The sequence below is a fragment of the Otolemur garnettii genome, unplaced genomic scaffold, assembly GCF_000181295.1.
Source record: "Otolemur garnettii isolate 467f Iridium unplaced genomic scaffold, OtoGar3 scaffold00133, whole genome shotgun sequence".
In the NCBI taxonomy this organism is placed as follows: domain Eukaryota; kingdom Metazoa; phylum Chordata; class Mammalia; order Primates; family Galagidae; genus Otolemur; species Otolemur garnettii.
Window position 1 is genome coordinate 2,612,326 of NW_003852528.1, and position 18,977 is coordinate 2,631,302.

General features: G+C 58.8%; 1 protein-coding gene across 1 annotated transcript in view; it reads left to right on the plus strand.

Moving 5' to 3' along the window:
• ESPNL (espin like) overlaps positions 1-15,949 on the plus strand; it is a 32,960-nt gene extending 17,011 nt beyond the window's left edge. The window contains exons 5-9 of the mRNA XM_003798237.2: positions 3,738-3,869; positions 10,205-10,319; positions 11,486-11,598; positions 12,548-12,745; positions 14,339-15,949. Of these exons, the coding sequence (XP_003798285.1) occupies positions 3,738-3,869; positions 10,205-10,319; positions 11,486-11,598; positions 12,548-12,745; positions 14,339-15,949 (2,169 nt within the window). The remainder of the gene's footprint in view (positions 1-3,737; positions 3,870-10,204; positions 10,320-11,485; positions 11,599-12,547; positions 12,746-14,338) is intronic.
• Positions 15,950-18,977: the final 3,028 nt, after the last annotated feature.

Here is an 18,977-nt window from a genome sequence, read left to right on the forward strand (position 1 = left end):
CCCGGCTATTTTTTGGTGGCAGCCATCATTGTTGTTTGGCGGGTCCGGGCTGGGGATTCGAACCCGCCACCTTAGGTGTACGTGGCTGGCGCCCTAGCCCGTTGAGCTATAGGCTCCGAGCCTCCTTTGGTGTTTTGAAAATATCCTTCATTGGTTTCTGGTGTCTGTGGTTACTCCCGGAAGTGAGCTGCTGGGCTGCGCTTTGAAGTTCTCTCTTTTACTTTTGCTTTGGTCACCACATCTCATTGTGAGATGACCAGTGGTGGATGGCTCTTTATTCATCTAACTTGGGATTGGTGGGCTTCTGGAGTTTGTGCGGTGGGCTGTCTCACCTATTCTAACCCGCACAGCTCTTTGGATGTTGACTCTCCATCCACTCTGGGTGTCCTGAGTTTCAGGGGTTAGTGTGACATGTATTTTGGGCCTTCCTGTATCTACCGGGTTTTCTGTTTTCATTTTTCTCTCTCCGTTTTCTGGATTGCTTCTTTCAGTCAATTTTCTGTTTACTAAGTCTTCAGCTTCAGTTCTTAACTTTGTGTTTTTTCTGCTCCAGACCTAATTAGTCATTTTTCAATCTACTGTGATTTTTATAGTTTATAATTCATGCCCAGATTGTCAACTTTGGTTTTTACTTATTTGAAAGTAGTAAACATCGTTGTTTTATCATCTGTTGGTTCTCGGTGCTTTGTGGATCTGTTTCATTATGGGCTGAATCTTCTGCTTCTCACTTATGGTATTGTACTTCCTTGCACTTGTGATTTTTATTGTCCATGGGCAGAACATTATAACTGATTCTCTTCATCCACATCCCAGGCTGGAGGTTCCCTGGACCACCTCCAGACAGAAGCCAGAGGGCTGGCTTGCCTCTGGTTTCTGCTTTCTCTGAAGGTGGAACATTTAGCCTGCAGTGGAAAGCGATTAACCAAAGCCTCCACCGTTTCTTGGTCTCCCTGGTCCCCCAAGGCTGCTGAAAGAATAGCTGGGGTTTACATCCTTCCATACCAAGGCTTCTTGGAGGGAAGGCAGTTCTGCGTGCTGGGCTCACACCCCACCCCCTCCCCACTGCCTTTTCTACATCTAGCCTAGTCATTCCTCACTCTGTGGTGGTTTTAGGGAGGTGGTTCTTACAGTAACTCCATGTGTGGACCCTCCTGCTTACTTGTTTTCCTGCTGGTGTGTGGCCACTGCACACATTTTTTCAGACTCAGACTTTGTCACCGCCCACCCTCTGCTCACAAATCCCAGCAGTGATGGCATCTGTCCCTCCTCCCCATGGAATGTTCTCTTCCCCCCCCCCCCCCATGGCTGCTGTGCCCTATCTCCCTAGCACCTTCTGGGGCCGGGCCTAACCCTCCATTCTCCCCTCCTCCACAGCTTCTGCCTCTCCCCAGGCTCCGGCAGACCCTGTGGTGCCCTTCACCCAACTTGGCCTCCTATCCCCTGAGATGGCCTCACCTGGGACACCCCCCACACCTTCATCCCAGAGGCGTTTGCTCACTGAGCCCTGGTGCCTGCTCCAGGGCCTGGCTCCAGTGACACCCCCACACACACACACACACCCTATTCCAACCTGAGCTCTGTGAACATCTGACCTGTGGGTCCTGCCTCCTCGGCCACACCAAGAACCTCTGGGACATCATCTTGTTCCTGCCTCCCCATAGCCCTCTGGGCCAGGGTGGGCACGTGCTGGCAAATCCTGGCCCACTGCCTGGCTCCGCAGCCAAAAATAGTTCTCATCCTCTTAAGTGGCTAGGGAAAATGCCAGAAGAATAATATCTCATGACATATAAAACTTATATGAAGTTAAAATGTCAATGCCCCAAAATAAAATGTACAGGCGCACAGCCATGACGGCATTTACCTGCCCTCTGGGGCTGCCTCTGCGCCACAGCAGAGTTGTGTGGTTGTGTCAGAGGTGGCGTGGGTGCAGGGCCTGGGACACCTACCCTGTGGAGGCAGCACCGGCCTGAGGAACACACCCTGCCAGAGGGGCAGGCGCCTAACTCACTGGCTTACAGGCACCCGACTTAGGTTTCTGAGCAGCACATCAGAGGCCTGAGGTTCTGGCCTTGTCCTGTAGACCTACATCAACAACCTTCTGCCCACCCTCTGGTGGCACCCTGGCCGGTCCTCAGACCATGGGTTCCAGGTGCTGGCAGCACTCAGGGCAGGAGGAGGGGGGAGAGAAGCCCACCTGAGAAGGACTACTTGCGTTCCCCCAGGACAGGTCCTTCACCCCTGAAATCATGATGATCCTACCTGCTGGCTAGACAGTGGGGTGTCATGAGCAGGGCTGGGGGACTGGTGTGTCTGCCATAGGTCAGTGCTCTCGTCCTGGCTTTGCAGACAGGTTCATCTGTTGGTCCCAGTCCACTGGTCAGAAAGTCATAGAGCCAGGTTAAGGTCGGGTTCCCCTGGACCCCGATGCTGGGTTCTGGCCATGGTGATACCTCTCAGCCTGTCTTCTGTCCATCACCCTCTTTGGGAGGGTGGAGGCTAATCACATCCTTTTTTTTTGAGACAGAGTCTCACTATGTCGACCTCAGTAGAGTGCTGTAGCGTCACAGCTCACAACAACCTCAAACTCCTGGACTTAAGCGATTCTCTTGCCTCAGCCTCCCAAGTAGCTGGGACTACAGGTGCCTACCACAACACCTGGCTATTTTTTTGTTGCAGTTGTTTAGTTGGCCTGGGCCGGGTTTGAACTTGCCACCCTCGGTATATGCGGCTGGCGCCCTAACCACTGTACTATGGGCGCTGAGCCAGCTAATCACATACAGGTGAGGCACCTGTGGTCTAGAGGGGAGAAGAGGTTTCCTTTGGGGTCTCACAACTTTTTAGTTTAATTCAGTGTAACCCTAAGATGACAGGCACAGCTGGCCGAGCCTCAGAAGAGGGTTTGAGCCACAGGCACACAGTTTAGGGAACCAAAAACTTCAACTAACTTGTTTGTTTCTGTGTTTCTTGGGAATTGTAGGGGAGACACAGAAATACTTAGAGCATAAGAATGCACTGAGCAAGTCACACGATGATCCTTGCAGGCCCCCTCCTACCTGAATTCTTCATGGCCCAAGTTACAGCAGCCTTCCCGTCCCACAGACCCCTGCCTTTCCCAGATCCCCTCCTTTCTTCCCAATTCCCATCACAAGAGCCAGTTGGGAGGGGGACAGGCAGTCCCCACCCTCAGGTTGAGGAGCATGGGGTGAATGGCCTCAGTGCAGTCCTGAACTAGAGCTGGGAGGGCCAGTGTAGACCCTCATGGAGGAACTGGGGCCAGAACCCCTGGAGGGGGCTAGGCCAGGCCCAGGAAAGAGCCAGGCTGTGGTGTGAGCAAGGACCTGGACCTCCAGGTCATTGTACATGTAACAGTGAACACTGGTTCTGAATTGAAAGCCCAGGGCATTGTAGTGCCAAGGGCCAGGTCACATCTGGCTGCATGGCTGAGACCTGCTCTGCTGCCTGCTTCCAGCTGTGCCCTTGGAGAATGAACCCCTGTGTGCCCCCGTGCCCTGGCATGTCGGGGCCCTAGTGTCTGCTGCCTAAGCATGAGCAGTGTTTGGTGTTGTTGGGACCCAGACTGGCTGCGGGCAAGGCTCAGGGCTCCTGGGCGGGTCTCTGGGGCCCATGGCCCGGATTTAAGACCTGCCCCTGTGTGGAGCCAGCCCCATTGGTGGCCTTGTCCCCAATTGGTGACTGTTGAGTCTTGGCTGGTCACACATGTGCCCTCCTCCCTGCAGTGCTGCCAGACCCTCGTCTCCCACCATGTGGACCCCTCCCTGCAGGATGACGATGGCTACACGACAGCAGACCTGGCAGAGTATCATGGACACCAGGACTGTGCTCGCTACCTGAAGGAGCTGGCGCGGCCGGTAAGGCGGAGGTCCCCATCTGTTCTGGAGGTGTATGGGGTGTACTACAAACCTGCAGCCCAGTCAGCTGGAAAACTCACGGCGTACCCCTCCTACACTATGTCATGGCCAGGGGCAAGGGCTTGGGCAGGACTGAGCCAACACCACAAGCCCTCAGGTGGGCACAACACTAGGGGTGGTAGGAAGCAGGTCAGGGCCATAACAAGGACCATGACAGGGACTGTGACAGGAACAGGAGCTGGGACAGGTGCAGTGAAAAAGGCTGTGACAGAGGCTGGGACAGGAATGGAATCAGAGCTACGGCCAGGACCAGGGTAGAGCTTGTGGCTAGAACTTGGCCAAGGTACACATTGGTCTTGGGCTGCAGAAACCGTGCCTGTGATGTGGGAGCCTCCACAGCTAGGGTTCCTCTTGGGTGGAACCCATATGTCAGACTGGAGATGCCCTGGGTTGAGAGCAGGGCTTAAATCCTCACAGAAGTGACTCAAGGCCAGCAGCCCTGCACCCCCACAGCTGCCCAGAAGGCAGCAGGTCTGGCCCCGACTCACCCCTCCACACCTGCCACCTCTTGAAGCCCATTTTCCCACCCGTGAGGACAGGGATCATGCCTGTCTCGATGTTCCCCAGCCCCTAGCACATGATAAGGCTCAGCAAATGTTTGCTGAATGATCAGAGGAACGGATGGCCAGATGGCCAGATAGGCAGACAGATGGAAGCAGGAGGACAGGGGATGGGAGGGAGGGTGAGGGTAGGGGAAGGAGGATGGGGGCAGAGGAGGGAATGGGTGGGGGAGGGTGGAGCCAGGCATGTCCCTGAGTGCTCCTGTGTCCGTCCCCTCCTACTTCAGGCCCAACGTAGTTTCCGTGACAAGTCTGTTCCAACCTACCCCAGTTTAGGCCACACTTTGCTTTAGTGGTCATGGCTGCTGGCAGATGACCTGGGACTACCCAGACCCCATTTCTGGGTGAGGGTGCAGAGCCCAGAAGGTGATGCCCCCACCTGGTTTCACAGAGGGGCTGCTATGCCTCCTCTTTCCTGGGGTGCCCCTCAGGGTGTCCAGGGGCAACTGAGGCAAAGCCGTAGAACTCCCTAGCCCTGAGGCCTGCTGGACGGTCTTCCCGCTGCCACCACCGAGAGCCTCTCGTTGCCATGGACTGAAACCCACACCTGGCCCCAGCGATGCAGGGGCAGCTCGGGTGGACCCAGGAGCTCAACTGCACCCTGGTTTTGTCCTGGTGTAGCAGTTTCAGGAACTAGAATTCAGTTACTGCTTGCAGTCATCTATTTACTAAATTATTTACTTACTAAATGTTCGATGGGTTATTGTTTAGTAAAAGGTTGTCCTCTTGGCTTGGGCTTGGAGAAATGCTGGGACTGGGTGGGTTCCTGCCCTGGCAGATGGAGCCTGGCTCATCCAGGCTCCCGAGCAGTCACTGAGGTCAGCCGTGGCCTTCATGAGTCCTTCTGGGCCCCACCACCCTGGATGGTAGCTGAGATCAGGGGTAGGTAGGACACCTGTGAGTGCCTGCTGCAAGGTCCTGCCTGGATTCCCTGGGGTTCCTATCCCTGTCCCCACCCCAGCCATGCTAGGGTCCCCCGGCCTGAGCTTTCTATCCAGGCAGGGTCCCTGGCTTCTACCCCCAGACCCAGTATGGGGCAGAACAGGTCATGTCAGGCTAAGCTACCTCCTTCCCTCCTCTGGCCCCTTCCTGCACTCCACCCCCACCCCCACCCCGTCAGCTCACAAAACCCAAACCCTTGGCCTCTTAGGCCCCTTGGTTTGCAGCTTTCAGAGCCCATGTGGGAGCTCAGGGTCCACACCACACAGGCCTCTCCATCCCCTCCCAGGGGAGCCCAGGGATAGCAGGGGTGTTAGTCTCTTGCCACTGCTGAAGCTGTCCCCCCTCCAGGCCACCTGCCTCACGTTCCAGGCCCCCCCTTCTCTGCAGGGGGTAGGCTGTCAGCTGCCGGCTGGCAGGGTGGAGGAGGCTGCGTGCCTGATGCAATATTGATGGGAACGCAATACGCAGAGGTCCCCTGCTCTGGCCTCTTCCCACGCTGGCCCCGGAGGAGGTGATGAAATCCATTATTTTCTCCTGACACCACATCCTGTATCTGCTCCCAGGGGATCTGTGGGTCCCAAGAGAGGAAGCTTGGGGAACAAGGCTGGAAAGTCAGTGCTGAGGCCTACCCTGTGGGTGGCACCTCCCTCAGTGTCACATTTGGGTTGGGTCTGTGGGACCTGGCTGTACCCACTCCCCAGGCGAGGCCCTGCCCCTCCCTGGGCCTCAGGCACCGCTCTGCACAATTGGGGACTGGATCTCGAAGACCTGGGTGGGGAGGGGTAGGAAGGGCCATGGAGGCAGCCCCACCCCCTGCTAGCCTGGAAGCAGCAGCGGGAAGGACAACTCCAGATGGTGAGCGTGGCCCTCTATGGACAGGGGCAGAGGCTTCAGCTCTCCTGTGGTGCCCAGGGCTCCTGCTCACACCCTGCCCCCGGCTGGGGCTGCTGCCCCAGGCATGTGGTACTGGGAGGTGCTGACCGTCTCTGAGCCCCCGTTTCCTCACCCATGAGACAGGAGTGAGGAACCTTGCTTTGAGGGAGATGTTTCTCTCCCCCATCTCCGTGGGCTCCTGCCTGTGCTGGGCCCTTTGGACAGGCTAGTTTCCCTCCTCCAGGGCCAGAGAGGCCGTTGACCAGTGGTTCTCAACCTTCCTAATGCTGCGACCCTTTAATACAGTTCCCGTGGGTCTTGACCCCCAGGCTGAGAACCGCTGCCCTAGACCCTTTCATTTTACAAATGGGGAAGCCGAGGCCCAGCGAAGACCGGGGACTCCTTGGGCAGCCTTCTCCCTCGGGGAGGAGTGGGGCCCGGCCAATAACTGAATCTCAGCTGTGGCGGTTGGTGTCCAGCAGGCATCTGTGGGTCATGATTTTCTTGGCCCGGGTGGCATTACAGGCCTGTAACCCGGCTCGCTGCTGCAACCCCAGATGCATAATGCATGGCAGACACAGTAACACTCAGATCTCACCAAAAACACAGGGTTACAGCAGGCATGGGCCAGCTATAACCACAGATCGTGACTGCTGACCTCTGTGCAGCCATCCCACGCTGGGACTCAGGGCAGCACATGCCCGACTGTTGGACCCCAAAGGACAAGATGCAGATCCCTGGGGTGTCACTGACAGTTCAGGGACAGACATGGGAGGCAGGGACCTGGCTGTGCCCATGGCCTGGGAGGACTTCTCACCCCTGCTGAGACTTAGCAGATCCTTTACCACAGCCATGTTGACAGTGGCCACAGGGCACCAAGGCCCTGCCAGGTGCTCTCCATGATCCAGTCTTTCCAGCAACTCTGGACATAGAGGCTCAGGGTGACCCCTCAGGACTTCATGTTTCCGAGGAGTGAGCAGAGCAGGGTCAGGCCCAGGATAGGAGGGGTGATGTGAGGTCCCTGGGCCACTGGTGCTGCTGGGCCAGAGTTCGTTCCCCTGGGCCCAGACCAGCCTTTCTGTCTTCCCTAGCTGAGGGGCTGCTGCCAACCCAGCTGAGCCCCCTGCTTGAATAGAGGTGTGGGGCTTCTTACCCTTCCCCTCTAGCAGCAAATTCAGTGGGCAAGGCTGGGGGCTACCAGGAGGGGAGGATGTGGGTGGCAGGAAAGGCCCCTGTCAGGCTCATAACTTGGTCCTGGCTGGGCAGGGAACAGTATGGGGCAGGAGGGTGGCTGCTTTTCAGGGCCGACCCAGGGTTCAGCCCTCTCTGTCTGTCCAGCTATTAGTGGCCAGCCCATCTGGTGGGGGTTTGACTCCACCTGGCTAAAAGCTCCTAAGTCAGCAAGAGTGTCAAGGAAGACACAAGTCTTCTGAGTCCAAGATAGAAGACTTCCTTCTGGAAGGAAGTGGGGAGTGGGGGGAAGGAAGTGGGAAGTGGAATGGATAGTGGGGAGCATGCCTCATGTTTTGTGGGGGTCCCCAAGTCCCAGGTGGTGTGATTTGGGTCCGGGTGACTGGTGCCCACAGTAGGTTTGTGTCTCAGCTGAGAGCCACTGAGCCCAGGCTCCTCATACATCTGGATCACTTCCCCCAGGGAGCAGCCAGGCGTGCCAGGGACACAGCATGGACCCAGTGAGCCAGGAAACTCGACTGTAGCTCTGCTGTGTCACAGCAATGGGATCTTGAGAAAGCCCTTCATCCTCTAGGCCTAAGCTTCCTCTTCCATGCCCTGGGAGCCATACTGGTGAGGGTGCAGGATTCCTCTGGGTGGTTTCTTTTCTCATGTGGCCCAGAGATCTCAGGTCTTCCTCTCTCTCCCTGGAGGGTCCCCTCCCCAGCCTCTGCACTGTGAGGTGACAGGGCTGTGGTAAGGGATCCTACACCCAGCCACGTCCGCCTTGCCACCTGACACCTTAGCTCTCAAATATTAATGTGACACCTCCCACTCCGGGGGCGGCAGCTTCAACAGCCCCCGACAGCCCAGGATGGCCACAGCTCCCCGTGCTCAGCCGCCTGTGTCTGTTTCCACGCTCCTCCCGGGCTAGAGGCCAGGCAGACACTCTCCAACCTGCCGTGCTCCCAGGCTCCTGGACTGTGGGCACAGATTCCTGGAAGGAGCCAGGTGCGTGGGGGCTGACAGGGTTTGGGTCTGTGTCCCCTTCCCTGTGCCTACGGCTTTGGGGCCTCACAGCCTCTGCCAGTGGAGGGGGAGTGGACTGAACCACTTTAGCCCTGAACAAGAGAGGACGAGGGCAGCCAGGGTTTGAGTAGGCAGGGTGGTGTCACCTCATGCAGGCCCAGGCAGAACAAGGACTAGGGACTCAAGACAGAACAGCAGAGCACTGGAGCAGGCAGTGGGGGTGCTGACCCCAGGTCATACATCCTGTGTCAGCTGATAGCGCCAGGCCTTCGACCCTGCCCGGGGCTCCTGCCAGCTCCCAGTGCCCACTGGAGGGAGGGGCAGGATGGGGTCTCAGAGGGAGTACGTGTGCATCCCTGCTAGCTGGGAACAAGCCCTGGGCAGCTCCGTGCCAGATGGTGCAGTTGGGATCCTGGGCATGGCAGGGTCAAGCCAGCCTCCAACTCTCAGCTTTAAACCCAAAGGCAGCAAGCCTGGCTCTGGGTCCTGGGGGGACAGTTTGAGTATCCTCCTGAAGCATTTCTCTCCGCCAAGTAGAGACAGTGGGGCAGCAGGAGGCATGTGCACCCAGCTGCTCACAGCACTGGTGGTCAGAGCATCCTGCAGGCCTCACAGATTCCCTCACAGCCGTGGGGCAATTAGGAGTCTCAGTTCCCACTGACCTGACGCTGAGGCCAAGCAGGGCAGTCCCGGTGACCTTCAGGTCAAGGGCCCTTTCTGACAACCAGAGGTCAGTACCTGAGAATAGGGGTGTTGGTCAAGGCTGGGTTTATGCCCTGCCCTAAACGTGGCCAAGATGGGGGCAGGGTGCCCCTGGAGCTGCAGGGTCCCCAAGGCTGATCTTGGTGGCCTCTGTTTCCAGGCAGCTCTGGGGAGGGAGGCCCAGGAAGGGTAACCCCGGCCAGATCCCAGTCCTGGTCCTTCCCAGCCTGGACACTGGTGGGTCCTCACACAGCACCTCCCATCTGAGGTATGGTCACAGCCCCATGGACCTTGCTTAAAAGTCTCTGAGAAGAGGTCCATGCTTGTGGCCCACAGTCTGCACCTGCTCCCCTCAGAGACTGGGGGCCACCCACTGGCCACAGTTTGAGAGAGGACAGAGGCAGCCCTGACTACCCTAAAGACTTGCTCTCCAAAAAGGCTGCTGGGCAGGCCAGGAGCTGGGGTTGGGGTCAGGAGTGTCAGAGTCCTCACCTGAAGATGACCTGTGCCCTCAGCTGATAGGCACATGTGGGGAGGTTTCTCACTAAGCTGTCCACCTCTAGGTCACTGACAGGCCCATGACAGGGTGGGGGCTCCAGATGGGTCCCAACATAGACCTGAGGGACAGCTGGGGAGGGGATGTATGCAGGAGGATAAGCACTTATGCCTGTGTGTGCGCGCGCACACATCCTCCTAGGCTGAGGAGAGGTCTCCAGGGAGAGCCCCTGAGCCAGATCTTGAGGTGGGGTGGCCCTGGGGAGGTGGCCTGGGGGGTGATCCAGACAGAGGGCACTGAACCTGAGAGCAAGGGTGTTTGGGTGCCATGGTCGCCAGTGTGCATGGGGGCAGATACGCACAGGGCATAGCTGGGAGCCCATGCATGGCGTAGGCCAGGCTCACCCACTGGATGGAGCTTCGAGGAGCCCAAATCAGGCCCTTGAAGGGGGCCTTGAGACAGAGGCCCACTTGGGTCCACTGACCAGGACTGTCCACCCCTAGGTGCCACTCCTGATGACGCCCCCACCACCACCATTCCCTCCTCCCCCGCTGTCGGCCGTGAGGCACTCCCTGGAGGAAGGAAGAAGAGGGGGCTCGGGGCTCGGGAACCCCACCCGTGAGTGTACCTCCAGCAGGACTGGCCTGAGTGTGAGGTCCTTGGGGTGGGGTGGGTTGCTGACACCAGGCTCCAGGCACCAGGTCATCTCTCCCGTCACCCTCCTCCCCACCTTCTCCCAGGTTTCTTGGTGTCTGCGTTGCCTTGTAGAGGCGGGATTAACATTGCCTACAAAGGGCTCTATATCACTGCAGCTTGTCCAGAGGCCAGGCCAGACTGGGGTGGGGCCCAAGCCCCTCCAGACCAGCTGCTGGTCCTGAGACTCAGCAGGTCGGTGACCAGGGCCTGTGGCTGGGGTGGGGAGGGGCAGGGTTGGCCCTCAAACTGCAGGTCACCACCCATGCAGGGATCATAACCAGTATTTATCACAATTAAAGGGGATGGAATAGTGTGAAAATACCAACAGGTACTGCATGCAGTGAGGGCTGTATCAGTGTGTGTGTGTGTACACGTGTGTATGTGCATATCTGTGTGTGAGTATCTGTATGTGTTTGTGTGTTCTGTGTACACGTGTGTATGTGCATATCTGTGTGTGGGTATCTGTGTATGTGTGTTGTGTGTACATGTGTGTCTGTGTGTATATGCATATCTATGTGTACACATGCATCTCTGTATATGCATATCTGTGTGTGTCTGTGTGTTGTGTGTATACATGTGTGTATATGCATATCTGTGTGTGGGTTGTATGTATGTTGTGTGTAAGTGTGTGTCTGTGTGTATATGCATATCTGTGTGTGGGTTGTATGTGTGTGCCCTGTGTGTAGACGTGTGTCTCTGTGTATATGCGTATCTGTGTGGGTGTCTGTGTGCGACTGCCTGATTGTGGTGCAATGTGTGCCTTACCTCAGGGCTATGGCACTGGGATATGTATCTGCACTGGGGCCTGGCAGGGTGAGTTAGGCCCAGAACCCAGGTCATCCACCCCCACACTTCTCTGGAGTTGTAGGAGGGTCCAGGAGCAGCCATGGCAGGAATGGGTGAGATGCAGGATCAGCCAGGCTGGGGCAAGCCCCACTGACACCCTGACAAAGGTCCTGCAGGCCCCCGGGGCATTCTCAGGCCAGGCTGAGTGGGGTTACTACCCATTACAGTACCCCTTCAGGAGGCAGGTTCTGTCTCCAGGCCCAGGGTCTCCCTGCCACCCCAGCTCCCCCTCCTCTCAGCAGCCACATCGCTCAGCCCCACCTGGCCTGGCCAGCCTGACCAGCCTCCGCCGAGGGAGCAGATGACCTGTACAGCACCCCCGAGGGTCTCCAGCACGGCCACAGCTGCCCCGACGGTGCGTCCCCCAAGCCCCTCCATCCCCATCTCCAAGGCTCCCCACCAGCTTCCCAGTGAGACCTCTTGCGGACCTAGGGCAGGCTCCTCCAGCACAGCCAGGGCCGTCCTTGACAGGTGGCCCCAGCCTTGCTACCTGGGGTGACTCTGGATGGCTTTCGAAGATATTCTGAGTACTGAGGAGGTAGGAATTTCAGGCAGAGCAGCTGTCATAGAAAATGTGGGCCTTTCTCTGCCATCCCAGAAAGCCACCACAGCCTAAGCCCCTGACTCTGACCTCTGAACTCAGGGACACTCCCTCCCCCAGCGTGGCTGCCATCACAGCACAGAGCAGCAGCCATCCATGGGGAGGGTGAGCTTGAAGCCCACCACCCACCTCCTTAGGGAATCCCAGCTGGCCCAGGACTGGCTGTAAGAAGCCTCCCCCACACCCCCCAGCACCGGGCCCTTAGATTTCAGCCCAGTCTTTCCCTGAATAGGTCCTGGGAATTCTCAGCCCCTGAGATGTTCTGTGTGACTCTGGGAAATGCCACATGGCACTGGCCCACTGGCCCTCCTGGAGAGCTGGGGTGCACATAGCATATTAAAAGCTCTGACAAGTCCTGGAGCCCAGAAATAGCCACAAGACTCTGTGTAGCTGTTCTGAGAACAAGTTTGCCCATGAACATGGTATGCTCTGGGCAACCTCTTCTAGGCCATATACAGGGCAGGGGGAGAATCTCTGGTTGCCTGTCTCAGCCAGCAATCCCCCCAACACGTGGGCCCCACAGAGATACCATGGGGCTGGGGGCTAAGGGGGCAGGGTGCTAACTGTGGCTCCTGCCTTATCCTCTCAGGATGTTGCTTGTGCACCCTGAGCAGAGCCAACCCCCTGCCATAGCCTCCCCTCCACTAGATGTCCGGGGTCCCTCTGGGCCTTTGTGACCCACCCCTAACCCCTATCTGCACAGGGTGCAGAGATGGCTGTGGTGGGAGACACCCCTGATGGCCTGGCCATGCTGCAGCTGGATGGGCTGCCCTCGGGCGACATCGATGGGCTGGTGCCCACACGGGACGAGCATGGCCGGCCCATCCCTGAGTGGAAGCGGCAGGTGATGGTACGGCAGTTGCAGGCACGCCTGGGCAAGGACCAGGCCTCTGAGGCCCAGGTAGGGAGGGGGTCAGGGGGGAGAAGGAGACGGGAGGCTGATCCAGGCAGGTGGAAGTGGAAGGTGGGGCTCCCAGAACCCAGACCCAACCTGAGACCAGGTATCACACTCCCCTGTGGCCTCAGCTGCTTCTGCCAGAAGATGGAGTTGACCCCAGTCAGAGGACCTCAGGCAATGTGCCCCTTCACCTGCTGAGGCGGTGTGGGTCCCACGCATGCTTTCACGTAACGGCTTTGAATCTCTCACCCACTTTGTGCCGAGCACTGTTCTGGGCAATGAAGGGCAAGCCTTCCCCTCCTGGGGCTTAGACTCCAACTGGGAACACAGGGGTTAGTAGGAAGGACACCCAGGCATGTAGGTGGTGCGATTCCTACTGCTATGTCAAGAAGCAGAGCAGTGTAGACACAGGAGCTGATAGCTAGGTGCTCAGGAGCACCCTCTGGGGGAAGTGACCTTGAGCAGGGCCAGAGGAAGTGAGGGAAGAGGAGCCTTGGGGGAATTGGGGGCAGCAGAAGCAAGTGCAAAGGTCCTGGGGCATGACTAGGTTGGCCTGAGGGAGCCCAGCAGGAGGACAGTCCCACAGAAGAGGGAGTGAATGACGGGATGGTGGGTGGAGGTGAGGCTAAAGAGGAAACTGGCTGATACTGTCCCACCTCTGTAAGGCCTCGGGGTCTGTTGAGATCTGAGCAGAGCAGGGCTGTGGTTTATCTGGGACTTTCACAGGTTCCTGCCCACAGTGTGCTCAGTCAGTAGTTCTAGAATCTACCCTTAGAGGCTGACAATTTTGTTGCCATGGTCTGGAGCTGCGTTAACCAGCACAGTGATACCAGCCACATGCAGCTTTTAAAATTCTTTAACATCACTCAGAGTGAAAGTCCTGCCCCTCAGCTGCACCAGGACGTCACATTCCTGCTGCCAGAGGAGGCTCACAGCTACTGCACACTGCAACTCATGTCTCCACCCTCACCGTGGACAGCCCCCTCTGACAGCTCAGCCTGTCCTAGCCTGTCAGGGCTGGAAGCCTACAGGTGGAGGGCAGCGCAGTGCAGGGGCCTCTGCCCCGGTTGGGATGCCCCTTTGAGTCAGACCTTGGGGCAAGGCCCAAGGATCTGTCCTGGTGCCGAGACCTCAGAGCCCTGGAGCATGAGTAGGCCGAGGGGTTCAGAGTTTGGGGTTCTTGGCTCAGTCCCAGCCTGGCAAAAGCCTGGGTGTCCCCTGTGGACCCTCGTGGGCTGGACACTGCTCAGGACAGCAGCTGCTATCTGGCGACAGGGTAAGGTGCTGGTGGGGTGAGTGTGCATCACCCCGTGGTGAGGGTACATGCCCTCTGGGGCTGCCGTCCAGCCACAGAACCAGAGTTGGCAGGAAGGAGCTAGGAGACCCTGATAATTAAACATGGAGCAGATATGGAGGGATTAGGAAAGATGTAGGGGCACCTCTACCTCTTTGAGGGGAAAGCTGCCCCTCTCCGGTCTCAAACTCTGGACCAGGGGCTGGCCAGCCATGCCCAGGGGGGTTGTGTCTGCAGGAGCATACTCCCACCTGGGCATGGGGTATGGACCAGGCCTGGCTGACCCTGCTTTCCTGCGCCAGGACAGTGGCTGGAGCTCAGGTCCCATGCAGCAGGCAGCCTGGCGGTACTCACAGACCCACCAGGCCATCCTGGGCCCCTTTGGGGAGCTGCTGACCGAGGACGACCTGGTGTACCTGGAGAAGCAGATTGCAGACCTGCAGCTTCGGCGCCGCTGTCAGGAGTACGAGAGTGAGTTGGGCCGGTTGGCGGCTGAGCTGCAGGCCCTGCTGCCCGAGCCCCTGGTCAGCATCACTGTTAACAGCCACTTCCTGCCCCGGGCACCTGGACCCGAGGCCATGGAGGCCATGGCCCTGAAGGCCGAAACCACAGGCTCTGCAGAGGCCTCGGAGGCTATGCCTGGTGGGCAGCCCCTGCCCTTCTGGTGCAGCCACATCGCCCGCCTGGTGCGCAGCCTGTCCCTGCTGCTGAAGGGTGTGAACGGGCTGGTGCAGGGGGAGGAGAAGCCGGCCTCCCGGGATCCTCAGGATGCCCGCAGGGAGGCCCCGGCCAGTCACCCTTGGAGTGAAGCCCAGCGTGAGATCCAGGAGTGGGGGGTGTCCGTGCGGACGCTGCGGGGCAACTTCGAGTCAGCCCCTGGCCTGCCTTGTGGCTCCATGCCTAGCCCCTGCGGGCTGGGGACCCAGACTGGGCAGTGCCTGAGAGGCTGCTGGCCAGCTCCCCCAAAGCCCTGCAGTGGCCCAACCAGGGGCGAGCCCGGCCCAGGTGATGCAGAGGAGGCCAGCGACTCAGGCATCAGCTGTGAGGAGGTCCCGCTGGAGGCCGGCGCTGGGCCTGGCCTGGACCCCGCCAGCCTGAGGAAGGAGCGCATCGTCATGCTCTTCCTCAGCCACTGGAAGAAGTCCGCCTGCACCCCGGCCCTCAAGACAGCAGCCTGCCGGACCCTGGAAGCCCGCCGCGCGGAGCCCCAGGCACAGGGGGCAGCCAGGTGCCCCGGGCCGTCCTCCCCGCCGCCGCTGGGCGAGGGGGTCCAGCTGGGCCACCTGTGGCAGCAACGCAGCATTATCACGCGCCTGCTGGGCAGCTGGAAGTCCATCATGGCGCACGTGCCCGGCCGCCAGCTGCGGCGGCTGAGCCGGCGGCCCTGCGGGCCCCTGTCCCCCGAGCAGTTCCTGCCACACGTGGCCGGGGCGCCGGTGCCCTATGGTAGCCTGTCGCTGGACTTGTTCATGCTGGGTTACTTCCAGCTCCTGGAGTGCGACCTGCCGGCTGAGGAGCGCAAGATGCGCCACCTGCTGTGCTTTGAGGTCTTCGAGCACCTGGGCACCCACGGCTGGGAAGCCGTGCGCTCCTTCCACAAGGCCGTGACTGATGAGGTGGCCGCCGGCCGCCGAGCCTGGACGGACGGCTTCGAGGACATCAAAGCCCGCTTCTTTGGCTCCAGCCAGGGTCCCTCCTGGGATGCGGAGCCTGGACGCAAGACGGGCCTGACCCTGCTGGGGACCCTGCCGCACGTTGCCGTCCCCAGCAGCGGCCCTGAGCCCACAGCACAGCGGCTGGGGGGTGGCTCCCAGCGGGGCAGCTTCAACAGCGAGGACATCTGCGGCTACATCGACCGAAGCTTCGCCTTCTGGAAGGAGAAAGAAGCTGAGATGTTCAGCTTCGGAGAGTGACTGCTGGCAGCCTGCCTCGGAGCGGGCTTGGGGGTGTCTGGGGATTGCTCTGTCCTTTCTTTGCTTATGGCCCCGGGCAGCCAGGTAGTGGGCCCTGTGGGCAGGCACTGGATTCAGGAGTCCTCTCAGTTGGTCTGGATTCCCCCATCTGGCTGCCCGGGTAGTAGGTAGCCCATTCACTTTCCAGTGCCACCAGTTACCAGGGTGTCTGTCCCTCTGTTTCTCTGGTACTGGGGCCTCAGCCTCTGCCAGAACCTGTGTCCATCTTTCATTTGAGCCTGGGGAAGCAGCCCCAGGCCCAATCCTGCCTCTGTTCCTTCTGGAAACCTTGGACCACACCCTTCACCTGGCATTTGCAGACTGGGTGGAGCTAGAGTGGGGAGAGAGGGGCTCCCGGGGCTCAAGGCCTTCCTGCCTGACCACCCACCCACCATGATGACTCAAACATTGGCCACACACTGCCCACTGCGAGGGTGTGCCAGAGGCCGCTCCCTCTAAAGAAGCCTTCCTTTGGGGTCCTGTCCTCCAGGTGACCATCCCCTCCCTGGTCCTGAGCGAGTGGCAGGGCCTGGCCCAGGGCACAGCAGGACATTGCGTTGGGACAGAGATATAAAGAATGTCTGTGGGGGGCTGAAATGGGGTGCAGGGCACAGTGAGCAGTACCCCACTCTCAAAGGCTACTGGACCCAGAAGAGAACTCGTGGCAGGGGTGGGCACAGGAGCCAGACCTCAGTGGGATGGGACACTCCACGGAAGCACCTGGGTCTCACGTGACCATAGGCAGCTCTTCTCCACATGGGCTGGGTGCTGGCAGAGGGCTGAGGAGAGGGGCTGCATTCTCAGGGGCTGGGTTCTGCAGAGTTTCCCACACACAGGTGCTGGGCACAGCTGGCTGTGGGTGTGGCTTGTCCCAGCTCTTGCTGGCAGCCAGGATGGGCCACCACCCAGGCTGCGGGGCTGGGGAGGTGGGCAGGAGCCCATGGGACTCTGGGGGTGGGATTTTGCAGCTGTGAGTTTGCCCAACAGACAGTGGAGGGGTGAGAGCTTTCAGGAATCTTCCACTGGCCACCACCTCCCTGCATCCAGGCCCTCTTGGGGCAGGGGTGAGGTGCGACCCTGGACAGGCTTGTTTGGGAGTCTCCTGCAGTGTCTCCACCTCACTCCTGGGAGGAAGGAAGCCCTCAGCCCTGGGGACTGTCCGCACAGAGCTTTGAGGGCATCTGGGCCTGTTTCCCAGCTGGGGGACTACATCAAGGCCAGGAGGGGGAAACCCATAAGCATATAGGATCAGGGGACCTGGGCTGGGCTGCTCGGTGCCGAGAGAGGAAGGGCTCAAAGCCAGACATGGGGACATCTCCACTGGGCTGCTCAGGGCTGACCCCCAAGTGACCTTCTATAGATACCTGCTTCTGGGGGAGCAGGCCCAGGGATTCTGATTCCCTCAGCCTGGGTGGAGCTGGGAACCCTGGCCTCTGGCAGCACACCTATGGGGAGAATGTGTCCCTGAAGTAGGCAGGGGCTGGCCCTGGCAAGGCCCCAGTCACGGCTGCACAGCCTATTTGGTGCCTATAAATCCATTGTCCAGGTGGCAAAAGACTCACTGAGGACCTCAGAGCCCCAGGGTGCACCCGGAGGCCACAGACTTTGGTGAGGTGGCCAGACCAGAAACAAAGCAAAACAAAGACCTGGGGGGCTTGCTGACGAGTTAAAAATATCCCAGTGGGAAGGGTTTGTCTTCTAGCCCAGGGATGTGTGCAGGTGAAGATGGAGAAAAAGAGAAAACTGGCTCAGCGCCCGTAGCACAGTGGTTATGGCGCCAGCCACATACACCAAAGGTGGCCGGTTCAAACCTGGCCCGGGCCAGCTAACCAACAATGACAACTGCAACAAAAAAATAGTTGGGCATTGTGGCAGGCGCCTATAGTCCCAGCTACTTGGGAGGCTGAGGCAAGGGAATCACTTGAGTGCGTGAGTTTGAGGTTGCTGTGAGCTGTGATGCCACAGCACTCTACCAAGGGAAACATAGTGAGACTCTGTCTCAACAAAAAAAAAAAAAAGAGAGAGAGAGAAAACTGTACCAAGGGCAGAGAAAGAAGGTCTCGCCCATCCTGCGACTAGAGTAAGTATGGGAGAGGCATGCACCGACTACCCTGGGAAGGTTTCATGCAAAGTCCACTCGTTTTCTTTTTAATGTCTCTAAAGTTCATTAGAAAGAAAAAAATGAACAAAGCCCCCTCTGGAGGCCAAGCTGCAAGGAGGACCCCAGTGGCCCTGCTCCCCCCCCCCCCACGCAGCAGAAGTCACAGATATCACACAGGCTGTAACAGACATCACGGCTCCATCTCCATTGCTCACACTAGGGGCTGCCTTACGGAGAGGCCCATGGGGTAGTGGCAGACCCCCCCCCCAGGCTAGCCCCTGGATGATGCAGTGAGCTGACCACTTGGTGCAGCCTCCTGAGACACCCAAGGTAGAGCTTGGTAGGGGGTCCCAAAGTAGAGCTCGCCTTTGCACACACTCCAGGGAGTGAAACTGTGCGGTGATGTGCCTGCGCAGCTCTGAGACACTGGAATTGGCACTGTGTCCTGCAGCAGGAGGCGCCAGATACGATGGACAGGAAAAAGGGAGACAAGCATAAAGCAGAGAGGCTGGCATTTCAGACACCAGTGGAGACCTCTGCAGCAGCAATCCGCCCAGCACGGTGCTTCTCACCCTAGAATAGTCACCCAGGTGCACAGATTGGCACAGAGCACAGCTGGGATGGGGTGGCTGCTGCAGCAGACCCCTGAGGACAGCTTGTCAGCAGCAGTGCTGAGCACCTCGGGGCACCCACGCCCCAAATTATTCACAGATGGATAAGAGCTGCCATGTATAAGAAAGCCATGGAACCCGGAAGAGGAAATGGGCAGTCTGATGGTGGAGGGTCCCATACTGGGACATCTTCACAGCCTGAAGGCCCCAGACCCAGCAGGTTGGGAGGCATGGTCATACCTCCGTGGCAGGAGGTGCACTCACTCAGCCAAGCTGC